The sequence below is a fragment of the Ailuropoda melanoleuca genome, chromosome 4 (assembly GCF_002007445.2).
Source record: "Ailuropoda melanoleuca isolate Jingjing chromosome 4, ASM200744v2, whole genome shotgun sequence".
NCBI lineage: Eukaryota > Metazoa > Chordata > Mammalia > Carnivora > Ursidae > Ailuropoda > Ailuropoda melanoleuca.
This window is the reverse complement of record NC_048221.1, coordinates 38,795,394-38,809,898: the sequence shown is the minus strand read 5'-3', so window position 1 is coordinate 38,809,898 and position 14,505 is coordinate 38,795,394. Positions and strand designations below refer to the sequence as shown.

Here is a 14,505-nt window from a genome sequence, read left to right as displayed (position 1 = left end):
GCCTCTGATGGACTGTGGCAAACTCATTTAACTTCTGTTTGTACTCCTGAATGGCTCTGCCCCGGAGTCACTGTTTGAATATCTCAAGTGATGATATCACTAAGTACAGAACAAATTTTCTGTGTAATTAAATCACCTGGTCTTTGAAAACGAACTGCAGGAGAAGAAAGCGGTGTTAGCTTATAGGCAGGCTAAACTCATTCCCTGCAGAGAAAGTTCTGGGAATTCCAAGGACTCTCCTTAGCAAGATGCACATTTTTCACACACACAAAAATGTGTTCCTGTGTCTCGGGATTCGCTTGCGCCAAAGCCCATTCGTGAAACCATGAGGGTTCATGGATTCTTAAGAAAAATACCTCTGACAAAGTTTACATACTTTATGTCTGGGGTCAGCAAATTTTTTCTGTAAAGGGCTAGACAGCAAAGATCTTAGACTTTGTGGGCCACACAGTTTGTTATAGTCATTGCTGCCGTTGTGGCTTGAAGCAGCCGCAGACAAACACAGAAATGAATGGGTGTCCCTGAGTCCTGATCTGACTTTATTTATGAACGGTGAAATTTGAATTGCATATCATTTTCTCATGTCATGAAATATTCTCTTTTTTCCCAACGATTTACAAAACCGTTCCCAGCCCACACGTCTTACAAACACAGGCAGCAAGGCAGATCTGGCACAAGTTTGCTGACCCCTACTCTAGGTCTTGGAATTACCACTTCAAAAGGGACACTCCCTGAATCTCTGTTGCTGGCTTCCCCCTGGTGATCTCAAGGTAAAAAGCAACGTGGAATGCGGCGGGCGTTTCCCCAAGTGTGGAATGAAAGGCAAGGGCGGGCAATATCTGGCATTTTAGGTAGTGAGCCCCGAAATAAGGTTCTTTCAACCTTCCCATTTACTGCAAGAAGATAGTTCCCAGGCATCTGCAATGGCTCAACACTTGCTAATCAATTTCTCCAAGGCTGTGGGCGGGGACCTAAGGCTGTGAGAAGTCCAGCTCCAGGCCAGAATCCTATGTGTGGTCTCTCAGACTCAACCACAGGCAGTGACTGACAAGGCTGCTGGCAGGCCTCTGGAGGGATGGGGAGCTGCCCTCCTGACTCCAGACTCGGTGCACAGGTAAGTTTACCTGAAGGAGTCGTTGCCAAGAGCTCAGGCCTCTGCCTTGGGCCAGCCACACTCAAATTCCTATCTGCATCCCTACACAGACACCTCCATCTGGAGGCCTCCTGGGGAAGGAGGGGTATCTTTCCACTCCTCCCTCCTTCCCTTCTCCTTCCCTCTCCCCTGGCCTAGAGGTCCACAAGGGTGCAGGAGCCTTGGGATGATCTCTGCCTGCGGGCTGCATTCTCTTGACCAGTACCCTTCACAGGGTACGGATGCAACACAGGGGAGCTGGTGCCTCCTCGTGCCTCTTGCTTGCACCACTGCAGTATGTAAATGAAGACTTGCTTTTTACTTTCAGTTTGATCCCTTGTCCTAATTGACCACCTCCACACCGGATTGCTCAACAGGATGCTGGCAACGAGGCAACACAGTCAGCTTGAGCGGAATACTACCATTTTCTTCTTACTATGTGATCTTTACCCTAACACATTCCCCTCTGTTATGGCAAAGGGCAGAGGGTTTCCTTCTGGGTCTTTCATTTCCTCCTAAAGTGAACTTACTTACAGACACCCCCCCCCAAATGAGTGACTCACTTGTAAAGATTAACAGTGGCTATAATATGAGGGAGCAAGTGGATACAGCAAAGCGGTGCCTGAGACTGGGGAAAGGGGCAGAACTCAATCCTTCTGGGCAAGTCTTTGGCCTTGCAAGGTGCTGGGGTCAAAGCGCCTGTCCTGCCTCATGTCGAGTACGCATGCGCCTGCTGCAAGGGGGGCAGGGGGGGCACACTTACATCCCGTATTGCTTCATAGAGCGCTTTGAAAGTGGGCTGCTTATCGTCATGGTAGACGCCGCGGTTCCCGTGCAGCACAGACACGCCTTCCCGCTCAGCGGCTTTGCAGTTGCTTCCGTACATGCAGTGGTCGGGGCGGTAGTTCCACTGGCAGGGGAACACATAGAGACACTCTGGTGGTGGCAAGAAAAAGACGCATCCGCAGTCAGTGCCCGCTCTCCTCTGCGCGCCTGGTGGTTAAACCCGTGTTTCCATAACCTGCACACCACCCGCGATTTCAGGTCTGGTGAGCGTGACTGGGACTCACGAACCAAACTTCACCATATTTTGTCCACATTTTGAGATCAGGAATTGAAGGGGGCACATACTAGTGATGGTGTAGGTTTCACCCCAAAACAGGAGGGCAATGCATCAGGGACAAGGAGGCCAACAAGGTAAGCAGACAGCCTGGGTCCAAACCCTCACTCTCTCACTCACAAACACTGCAGCCTAAGTCCAGCGATTGGGCCTCCCTGTGCTTCTCGTCTGTAATATGGGTAGGACAGGAACTCCCTCTAATCACGCTGATTAGATTTTAAAAACACAGGTAGGGGCACCTGTGTGGCACAGCGGTTAAGCGTCTGCCTTCGGCTCAGGGCGTGATCCCGGCGTTATGGGATCGAGCCCCACATCAGGCTCCTCCACTATGAGCCTGCTTCTTCCTCTCCCACTCCCCCTGCTTGTGTTCCCTCTCTCACTGGCTGTCTCTATCTCTGTCGAATAAATAAATAAAATCTTTTAAAAAAAAAAACAAAAAAACCCCACAGGTAATATGCTCAGCCGAACGCCAAGCACACAGTGGTGGTCAACAGTGTTAGCACTTATAATTCACTCTTTGGGAAGGTTTTATGAAACAGACAGACTTGGAAAATTGGAATCAAGATTGAAGCAAAGGTTCTTCTTTGGATTAAAAACTAACCATCCCACAAAATCAAAATGAAGGAAAAAACAAAAAACACTACAACAGTAAAGGGGAGAACCGCCCTGTCCCCCTGCCAAAGAGCAAAGAAATAAAAAGTCCCTGTGTCAAGGTGACTATTCACGTTGTGGGTGAGCATTGCACACTTGTGTACTTGTATGTGTATCTCTAATCTGGTGGTTCTTTGCCAGGGCCTCCCCTGGGGCCATTCAGCGATGTCTGGGGGGAGATATTGGTGGTCATGCATGGAGGAGGCCACTACTGGTCTCTAGTGAGTGGAGACCAGAGATACTCGAAACACTCCACAATGAACAGGACAACCCCCACAAAAGGAGTAGTGCCAAGGTGAAGAAACTTGGCTCTAATCCTGTTGGACGACTGGGATTATAAATTAGCAACAAATTCATGACCCCTGAGCTTCCTGGTTCCTCAGCTTGATGACTTTAAGGGCTGCGGCAAGAGCCATAGGGATCAAAGCTCTCTGCAAGTGTGTCACTGTTTGTGAGAACGGCTCCCTGTGAGAACACAGAAGCATTGGAGCAAATCAATTACCATTGTCAGAAAAGCAACATAGAGATGTGCTCGTGGGTTGGGCTGACGGCTATCCCCGCTCATGGAAAAGACCACTGTTTAGAGACTACTTACAGAGAGCTTTGAAAATGAAAGCAAACAATGAAGAGATCAGCACACATCCCCTCTGGTGGACTGTGTATAATAATTCTGCCACTCAGTCTTTATGGGCCATGGTGACACCCAGGCACCCTCCAATGCCTAATCATTCACCACACCCTGCGAGATTTTCCTTTTCTCGGGAGATCCCCTTTCCACCGCGATGTTGCTCTAACCTGCATTCACTTCCACACTTCCACATATATAATCCACAGCTGCGAGAGAGCAGTGCTCGTCCTGAAGTCACATTATCTAGATTTAAACTCCTCTTGGAGTTGTGTGACTTTCCTGCAGTCTAGTGCAGGGGGTGGGGGTGAGGATTCTACAAGTGAAAATATCTAAAAGTGCTTGTGTGCCTTTAAACTGTGTCTAACCTCAGACCAATTGTGGCCTTTTGTAACCCCGTGAATCACATTGCTCATTTATGATACCTGCCTGGGTATTTGCAATTGAATCCCTGCTTAAGCACCTGCTAATGTTCCCTGCTGAGTGAACTGCCCTAGAGTCCATCTCTGTTTTTGTAAATACGTTGATTGAATCAACAAATTTTATCGAGTGCCTGCTATGTACACAGTGGACAAAGGAAAGTCTGGTTCCTGCCTTTGTGGCATTTGAGATGCCTCTTCCCAGGTACTGTAGGACCCCACTGCAAAGGAAACCTTCCTTTTCTTTGCAGCATCCTTAGAGGACCATGCCCAGCAAGGACACTAAGGCAGAAGATGAAATAGAAAGTCTTTGAAATCAGACAAATACATGTTTAAATTGGCTTCCACCACCTCCTAGCTCTATAACCTTGATGAGTTATCTGGACCTCAATTTAGAAGCAGTAAAAAGAAGCTAAATTATCTGGGGTCGAACTCCAGCTTTATCATGCTAATAGTGAATTGGCTAAGGGAGCAAACTCTGGAGTTAACCCACTGGCTTTGAAAGACAGGACTCCTACTACTTGCATGAACTCAGCCAAATTACACAATTTTTCTGAGCCTGAGTTTCATCATCTATAAATGGGGGAGGACTGTAAATATCTTGTCCAGTAGGATTCTGGGGAGTGCTAGGTGAACTTATATATACAAGTATTTGGAGCCATACATGACACATGGAAAGCAGACAATAATTGTAAGCTGTAATAATTACTACGACCATTGTTACTGTTGTAAGAACTATTGCATTAGGTCCCTGGAAGAATAAAACAAAATAAAGGGAATGAGCCTAGCATAGTTCTTGACACACAGTACCTTGGTAATAAATGTTTTACCCCAATTGTTTCTAGATATGCAGGTGGCCAGTCATTCTTAACCTTTTATGGATCACAGATCTCTCTCAGAGTCTAATGAAAGCCTTAGATCTTATCATTGGAAAGGTACAACCGGGCATATCTAAGAACATTTGCTCCTAAGTTTAGGGGTTTATCGATTTTCTAAAGACCAGCTAAAACCCAGCTGTTGAATCTCAAATATGAAACTGGATTCCAGATAGAATTCAATTCACATCTTTACAATCCCCTTCAGAATTCTTCAGAGGAGGAAACGCAAAATACATTGAGCATGTAATTGAAAGAAGAATTCATTCACACAATGCAAGACATTGGTGTGGCTGGATGATAAGGCCCTGCTCCTGCCCTTGGGGAATTTATACTCTTGTAAGGGGGACAGTATGTAGTATAGTCAAAATGAACATGTTTTTATCAGGGTTCATAGAAAGGAGGATATTTCAGTAAAGTTTCATTTAAACTCAGACTTACAGACAAAGGATGGGATTTTGACAGCCAAAAATGGAGGCCTGGAAGAGGATTCAAGGAGGAGAAAATGGCCTGATCACGGTGAAGAGTTTGGAAATCAGAGCGTGCTTTACGAAAGATAAGCTATTTAATTTTGCTGGGATAAATTCAGTCTCTTCAAAGGGGAAAGATAACGGTAGCAAAGTTGTCATATAAATAGACTGCTTTGCCCCAAAATATTCAAGAAATATATATCTACATTGAATTGCAAGTAACTAACTTCGATTCCAGCTTGAAGGGAAAAAAAAAAAAGAAGGAAAAGAATTTTCCCTTTGGAAAGAGAGGGAGAAGCCCATAAAGTCGGAGGTAAAGCTGAACCAGGTCAGGAGGTGGGGCAGCTCCTGGACTCTGACAGGTGGGCACTAATTAAAGTCAGCTTTTCAGCACCGCTGCCAACATCGCCAACACCGCCAACACCGCCAACACCCCGGCCTTGGCTACTTTCTGCTCCTGGATCCCCAGACTGAGGTTCCGAGGACATGCTTTGACTGGGTGAGTGGGAGTCAGGAGCAGACGGGGCTCTAGGACTGCATGCAAAAGCAGAGAGAGAGAAAGAGAGAGAGAGGGAAGAGTAATTCCCCTGAGGAAACTGGGGTCCTGTTACCCAAAGAAAGGGAAAGCAAGAGTGGGCAGTTAAAAGTAATAGTTGTGTCTTTTTATTCACGGATACATTTTGCATGGGTTACACTCTGATATCTCCATTTGGTTAATGGAGGGGGGAGGAGAGGGGTCAAACTAGCATCATGGGGTGGACTAAAGAGGGAACATCTATGGAGATCAGCTGATGGACATGCAGCGTGGACTCCTGGTGGCTATTTGGCACATGGTCAGCAACCATTCTGAAATGGATCTATTGTAGGCAAGATTATCAGGGCTGTCAAAATCTGATGGTTAAAAATGATAGCATGGGGAAATGGTCAGGTTACTTTCCACTGCTCAGGAAATAACAGAGTGAATGGTTTTAAAATTCCAAATCCCCAAAGCCTCAAACCACTGCAATTTGTTTTAAAATATTTTTTCAAGCTAACCCCTCTTCAAACCCCGAGTCTTTGCTATTTTCCTCTCCATTTTACACAGATAAAGAAGCTCATTAACTGATTATCTATGGCTCTGAAATCCCTTAGTGATCGCTTCAGGAGTCTACATTTATTTCCAGAGCCTCCTAACTATTTGCAAAGTAATATGTGAATTGATTGCTCCTTACGTTTCTGATTATTTCATACTCTTGGGTTCCCTAAGACGATGGAACAGCTCATGCCTGCTCATTTTCACTTCCTGGTGAAGCCGGCTTGCCACTCACTTGCTACAGAATGGAGGCGTTCAGATGCATCATTAATTTTTGTTTGTTAGGCTTGTTTCTCTAATGTGTCATTCTGCAACTGAGCTTTCCCAGCATCCTGCTCTTCCTTCTTCCAGAATGCACCTTGTTCCAGAAGAGGGCAATGAATTCTTCCAGGAAGACTACCCTGATCATACAATCTAACGAAGCAATCCTCTCCCTCCAGCCTTGATAGTCTCTCTCTCAGTGCCCCATTTATTCCTTTCTTTAAAAAAGATTTTATTTATTTATCTGAGAGAGAGAGAGACAGACAGACAGACAGCACATGCAGGAAAGTGAGCATGAGCAGGGGCGGGCACGGGAAGGGCAGAAGGAGAGGGAGAAGGACACTCCCCGCTGAGCAGGGAGCCCAACTCGGGGCTCGATCCCAGGACCTGAGATCATGGCCTGAGCCAAAGGCAGATGCTTAACCAACCAAGCTACCCAGGCACCCCCATTTATTCCTTTTATAGCATTTATTACAACCTGTGATTTGTAACACCTAGTTGCTGTTCTTTGGAAGTCTACCTCTTCCAATAAAAGGTAGGTTTCATGAAAATAGGCACGTGTCCATTCTGTCTGCTGCACTGGCCCCAGCGCCCACCGCCATGGCTGACACATAGTAGGTGCTCAAACAGCATCTGCTGAATGATCGAGTACGTGGAAACTACTACCTTCCTCCGGCCCATGTGTCCTGCTTTCTCTTGCTTTCTCCCTCTCCTTCCACTCCTCACTTTCCTTGCTGTGGACTTCCTCTTCCACTCATTTCCCTCTGTCACTCCAGGTTCTCAAATCCATTCATTCAACCTGCCAACACTTCTGAAGACCAACTCGGCTCCAGGCACGAAGGCTTGCACGTGAAAGTCAGAATCGTCATTCTTGGCTTCCTATCAGAGCTCATGAAACTCCTAGACTCCCAAACAAGAAGATGTTACCAGTTTCCCAGAACAATCCTAACCCCAGAGATCCAGGCCTGTCAGCCCCACAGCACACGCCGCTGCCAACGCCGGGAATATCAGTGGGGTGAGGAGCCAGCGTGGCTGCATGCTCGAAGTGCAAGGCTCTAGGGACTCTGGCGAGATGAGAACGAGGCCCGCATGGGGCCAGCGAAGAGGTGACCATGTGTTCTGCTCCCTGTGGCCCCATCAAAGCCCTCCCAACTCCCCGGTATCACACCCTTTGTCCAGTCCATGCCAACCCGTGTGTAGTATGTTGCCATTCCACGCTTCCCTCTCCCTGTGGGCAGAAGCCTACTGTTGCTCTCTGGCTGGACCCCCTGCCTCATTATCTATACTTGGCTGGTTTCCTTTCCTTCCCTGCCCACCACCCACCTTTAAGGAAATTGTTCCTGAAGAAGGGCGAGACCTAGGTGTCCATGTCTGAGAGGGGAAAATGCCACGCGGGCTTGCTCTTCTGGCTCCCAATGACCAGATCATGGGTGGTCTCCCCTATCCAAAGAGAAGTAATTTTTAGCTGGGCTTGGAACCATTTCATAGGCTGGGCCAGGCAACTCTCTCTCTTTCTCTTTCTCTTCAGGAATGTGAATTAGGACACAAAGGGGGCTGGTAGCAACCATGAGTCGTCATTGGCTGTGGGCTTATAGGTTGCGTGGGCTCAGGGTTGGGCCACATGAAACAGAATGCTGAGAAACAGAACAGAATCAGGTAGGTGTGGAGAGAAGCGAGGATGGCCGAGGCCATGGGTCCTCTGAGAAATGAAGAAATCAGCTTTGGTCCTTGGCAGGTCCCCAGAACTAACTCCCAAGAGGCCTAGCACGATGTGACCCATGTGTTCCCAGGGCCGCCCCCTGCAACCTAAACGTATTCCTCAAACCCATCTTTCTGTGTATGGTGCTCTTCTGGCTCCGGTCACATCCACCCTTTCTACAGAGCTCTGCTCTCGACTCGAATTTACATGTAGAGTTGTGAGCTCCATGTCCCCCCCTTGGAGGAGCTACCTTGGCTCACCTGCCAGGAAATGTCCTGTGGGCTGAGCGACCTGCACGTCCCTCCTAAGCTCCAGCTCTCTCCTCCCGTCTAGTACCCAGCACTGCCATGACACACCCACAGAAATTTACTAATTATGGCAAGAGTTTCAAAATATTTTTAAACTAATGACTTTTAAACACATTTTTAAAAAGCAGTGTTATGGGCTACAGGAGGCTATAATAATAATACCATTTCAGACATGTGCTCAGGTTTTTTGTCCATTGCTTTTTTTTTTTTCCACTTATTTGTCAAAGAGAGAGAGAACAAGCAGGAGGGGAGCAGCAGGCAGAGGGAGAAGGAGGCTTCTTGCTGAGCAAGGAGCCTAATGTGGAACTCGATCCCAGGACCCTGGGATCATGACCTGAGCCCAAGGCAGACACTTTACCGACTGGGCCACCCAGGCGCCCCTTGTGCATTGCTTCTTCATCCATGGCAACCCAAAGTTCTATAACAACGAGCATCTTTACCTCCCGTGTCTGGGCCAATCTCCTCTCTTTCGTCTCCCTCTCTCCTTTCTAGGGATAAAGGTGACCAATCTTTTTTCTAAATAGTTCTCTGGTGAATAGAAAGTGATCACAATATAAACAAAGAAAGAGCTTATCATGTGAAGGATATCAATGGGTTTCAGTTCAAAGATCTCATGTCTAATAAAGTATGAAAAAGGACGATCGAATGCAGGTCACACTAAGAACAATCAAGGCGTTACCTAAGAACTCACCGATCAGAAGCCAGAAAACTTGGTTATTGGTACTGTTCAGAACCAGGGTTTAGAACAACTTCAAACTATTTGATAATATTCGAGTACGCAATGGATTTAAGATGGGGAATACAGAAGCCATCAAACTCAGCTGGTTTTCAGCTCCAATTAAAGACAAGGGCTCCTGTCTAATTGCAAAGCTGCTTACAACTGCTTTCAAGTGTTATTTACTCACTGATCACGTCCTCAAATAATCTGAAACAGGCTAAGAGGATTTCTGGGGAGGAAACTGTGGGAATCTTTAGAATTCCTGTTTGGGAATATGTCCAGATGGGCTTCTAAAAGATAGTTTTAGCCACATAAGAGAGAGGAAAATACAATATGTAAAGGACAAATAATTCAGTGCAGAGATACATTTTGGAATGTCCCCGCAGTTCTCTAGGATTGCCCCTGTCTTAGAACTTCCCCTCTCCCGCAAACCCAGAGGGCGGAAGTCAAGCCTGGGTATGCACCCCTGCTCTGTCACTCATTAGCAGCGCTGCAAATGACCGAACTCTCTTTCCCTTGGTATCTTTGTCTGTAAAATGGGAATTACACTCTCAGGGTGGTTGTGAGGATTAAAGAAGATAATGCTTAGACCAGCACCTGGCACTGAGTAAATAATAAATGTCAGCCATTATTTCTTAGCTGCATGCTCCTGGCCTAGCTGACCCATGCTGGAACCATCTGGCTTCTCCCCCTGGGAATTCTGAATGAGGCTGGAGTTAATCTTTGCATATGGCTGCACCTGGAGTATGAAATGTGGATACTTTGCTTTGAGGCCTGAGGAGCAGAGGAGGAGGTCCACAAAGAGAGGAATAAACAATGTCAGTGGAAGAAAGGAAGGCCACTGTGGCCTCCTCATCATTTTCCCTATCCTGCTTCAGGTCCTGGGCTGAGCCTGCTGGCCTTCCTGCCTCAGTTTCTAGCAGACACAAGTTTGGTAATAAAAAAGTATCCCTTGTGCTTGAACTAACTCCGGGGTCTTTTATACACAGCCAAGAGTCCTAACCAATCCAACTACACCTAGAAAAAAGATGCAATTTGCTTAGGAAGAAAAAGGAGGGGTATAGACCTTAAAGTCCTTGTTGCTGCAGAGGGAAATGGATTAAAACATGCCACCGGCAAACAGCCAAGACTTTCCCTTCCTCTAATGATTTCACACTGGGAATTTTCCCCAGAAACTCTCTTTCAATCTGCTTTTTTTTTTTCTTTTCCAGGATTTGCTCCTTCTAGATCCAAAGATAGATGAGATTAGGTTTTATTTGAGAGTTTTGTTTAAAAAAAAATTGAAGTACATAGTAGGTGCTTCTAGGGTGACAGGTTACGACAGGCAGAGTTTTTATAGACAGGAGTCTCTATTTTAGGATTTTGTAAAGACAAAGAAATAAACTGAATAGGTCTGGGTAACAAGTGCTCCCCGCCCCCCTCCCCCCCGCAAAGATCTCTCTTGAGCAGAAAACATGGTTTTGATTTTAGCAACATTAAATAAGTTTTTAGCAAAGAAGAAAGAAAAGAGGAAATTTTATTAGTTTTAGGTGTCAACAACCAAAAACACAGATCAGAGACTTTCATCTCCCTCCCTCCCTCCACTCCACCAAATCACTGATACAATAATATAAGGATTTTTTTTTTTTTTTTTTTTGCCGCACATGAAAAGAAAAAGGAACTGGGGAGTCTTAGTCCTTATTCTAGGGTCATTTAACCCCAAACAAGTCACTTAACTGTAGGGATCCCAAGCATCAGTTCCCTTCAATCTAGCAATTGTTTAGCCATGCAGGGCCTCCTGTCTGGCTCATAATGTTGGCATTCAGTTCTGCCCCCTGCCATTAATTCTGACAACACTTCTTAGAAGAATGGTGTGGCAAGACTCTAAAAGATATGCTCCAAAAATGGTGTCCAGTGTTGGAGGGTTCAACATTTGGCCTTTTGTGTCAGCAGCGTGAGGGCCGCCCCGGGGACAAGCCTGGGGCGGGAGGCGTGGGTGGTGGTGTGTGTGAATGAAAGGGCCCACTTCATAGGGAACCCGGGCATCATTCAGGCTCAGTCAATCACAGACCCGGCTGGAATGTGCTCTGGGTGGCACGGTGGGCGGACTCCTACACAAATGGCATTCTTGCAAGAGAGCCTACCTGGATTGAAATAAAAAATAATATTTAATAAATCCTGGTCTCCCCACGTGATGGCATTCTTGTACTTCTGGTACAGAGGGTACAACATGTCCTCCCAAGCCAAGCCTGTTGGAATCATGCTGTTCTGGAAAAGAGAAAACCATCAGAGTGGCTGAGGCAAAGCAAATACGTCCTGTCCACTGAGAAACGATGGAGAGGAACTGGTTCCCCCGACCCCCCCAGGAATGAAGCAAACAGGGGAGGGGTCCTGCTGGCCTCAAGACCATAGGACAAAGCAAAACTGGAGCTGGAAACTATCGCGTTTTGCTGGATCCATAACACATGGATACGAGATGGACCAGGAACCAGTAGTTGGGGCTACCGTTTCTACTCAGAAAACTGTGCCCAAATTGAACCTCTTTTTATTATGCTTAATTCTTGCCTTGGAAGTGAGGGAACAAAATACAGATAGCAGATTTAAGGTATCTATCTAAGGAAAAACACCTTTTCCTTGTCTTAACATAATTTGCTTTTATTTGCAACACAATCATAGACTAAATATTCAAACAGCACACAAAGATAAAATTAAAAAGTAAAAATATTCTTCCTCCATCCTCCTACCATCTCCACCCCCACTTTCCCCAGAAATACCCACAGTTAACAATCAGGTATTCTCCTAGGTATTCTTCTGGAAATTTCTAAGCCATAAAAGAGATCATACTCCACGGTACCATGCTTTGTTGCATTTTCACTTTTTCCCTTAATATTTTTTAGAGATCTTATTTATCTTATTCACAGTTTGATCTAATTCTTAATAGGAGGATGAGTTTTTTGTTTTTTGTGTGTGTTTTTTAAAAATTTTTCTAGTTCTCTACCGATGTTCATTTAGGTTCTTTCCAGTTCTTTACTAGGATAAAAGATGAGGCCATGAGCAGCCTTGTACAAATATCTCTGTATACTTATATAATATATCCCTAGGATAATTGCACAAAAATTTTCCATGGTTTTTGAAGCTTTGGGTATACACAGAGTTTAAATGTTATAGAATTCAGAAATGCAACAAAACATTCCTGAAGAGCTACTCTGCTGAAGCTTTAAATTCCATAATCACCTGGACTTTTCCTGAACAAATATTTCATACCTTTCCAAATATTTTCCTCTTCCCTGGCCCCTTCCATCCTTACCAACAAGCCACCTACTTCCAAAATCGATACACTGACAATCTAGAAACATCACTGTTGAAATGACTAAAAATCCCGATTTTAAACCATGAACTAGAAAGTATTTGCTTACCTTAAACTGGGCACTTCTAATGCGAGTTAGATTCATCAGCATGACTCCTGAATTAACTCCTGCAGAGCCATAGAAAGGGTGCCGAGCAAAGCGACTGTACCAGCCAATCTTGGGGATTTCATGCTCGGGGGCCATGGCAGCAAGCTGCGTGGCATTAAACTGCCTCAGAAGCTTCCAGATGTCATCAACGGGTCTCAGAAAGAGAACGTCGGTGTCCACGTAGAGAAGCGAATCCACATCCTTTAAAATCACCTTTGTGTGTTTGAGGGGAGGAGGGAGAAAACCAAACAAAAACAAATCAGAAACAAAAGAAGTGGCCCAATATGTCAACAGCACTGCCAATTTCAGTGGTTAATGTTGAATTCTAGAAAGGGTACCACTCTTAGCTTCCGCTCCTCCCACCTCCTTTGACTTCAGGGATAAATACTAATCGAGGGGTAGAGACTCAAAGGCAAATAAATCTTAATTCAGATGGTTCCATTTCAGGACGCTAGACTGTATTTGGTAAGTGTTAAACTTTCAAAGGAATGACAACATCAGCTCATGGGCTGAGGCCCTCTCTTCTCCTTTCATTCTGCAATGAAGTCATCTGTCTTCCCCTCTTAGTTTTCTCCTGGAACAGGTGGGTCTGGCATTAGACAACTTGAAGTGGACACTGTCTACACAAGCTTATGCCAGGCCTTGGGGTAAATACTCTTGTCTCTCGATCCATTTCTTCTAGTGTTGATGGGTACAACTGCATCTTTTCGAAATGACATTTTCAGCTAAGATTTAGCCTTGGGAACAGGTGAAACAAATCATTGGTCAGCCTTGTTTGTAGATCTGAAATGGCAAACTTTTCCCTAAAGGGTCAGAAAGTAAATCTTTAAAGCTCTCTTGCAATAATACAAGCCTGCCATTGTCGTACAAAAGTTACAACAACGTGTAAAAGAAAGGGCACAGCTGAGTTTCAATAAAACTTTATTTAGGGACACTAAAATCTATATTTTGTAGCATCTAAAAATGATACATCATTTTCAGATGCTACAAAATCTTTTGATTTTTCTTCAACTGTTTGAAATGCAAAAGCCGTTCTTGGTTCATGGGCTGTGATTTTTAACCTCTGTTGCAGTTCATTTAAGCCAGCCATCTAAAGCAAATGAGTTCTCCTGTCCTAACTGCTTAGCTTACCAGAGTTTTGCCTTAGAGTTTGAGACTTCAAAGCCTTAGTTAGTGATAGTGTTATTTGCCTTGTTCTGCCACTATTCCTGAAATTTAGCAGTCGCTTAATTAAGGAAGGATTTGAATTTTCCTGGATCCTGGCCTAACATCATCCTAACACCACAATGACACTTGCAATGGGCTGAACGTCTGTGTCCTTTCAAAATTCATATGTTGAAGTCCTAACCCCCAGAGTGATGGTATTTGTAGATGGGGTCTGTGGGAGGTAATTAAGGTTCAATTAGGTCATGAGAGTGGGGCCTTCATAAAGGGATGAGTGCCCTTATAAGAAGAGATGCCAAAAAACTTGCTCTGTCTGTCATGTGAGAAAACAATGAGAAGCAGCTGTCTCAAGCCACACTGATCTCAGACTCCCAGCCTCCAGAACGGTGAGAAAATAAATTTCTGTGGTTTAAGGCACACGATCTCTGGTATTTTGTTATGGCAAGCTAAGACGGTATTCCATAGGGATCCCCAATATTTAAAATTGATGAAAATGCACACTATATGATACAGGTATCATGGAGATTTCAGACTTGAATGATTTCAGAGCTTCCACG

The 14,505-nt window shown here is 45.2% G+C and overlaps 1 protein-coding gene across 1 annotated transcript in view; it reads right to left on the bottom strand.

The window, feature by feature from the left end:
• Positions 1–14,505, bottom strand: part of GXYLT2 (glucoside xylosyltransferase 2) — a 107,183-nt gene that overhangs the window by 9,125 nt on the left and 83,553 nt on the right. The window contains exons 5-7 of the mRNA XM_034657252.1: positions 12,746–12,997; positions 11,474–11,597; positions 1,896–2,068 (exon numbers count right to left, since the gene is read on the bottom strand). Coding sequence (XP_034513143.1) covers positions 1,896–2,068; positions 11,474–11,597; positions 12,746–12,997 — 549 coding nt within the window. The remainder of the gene's footprint in view (positions 1–1,895; positions 2,069–11,473; positions 11,598–12,745; positions 12,998–14,505) is intronic.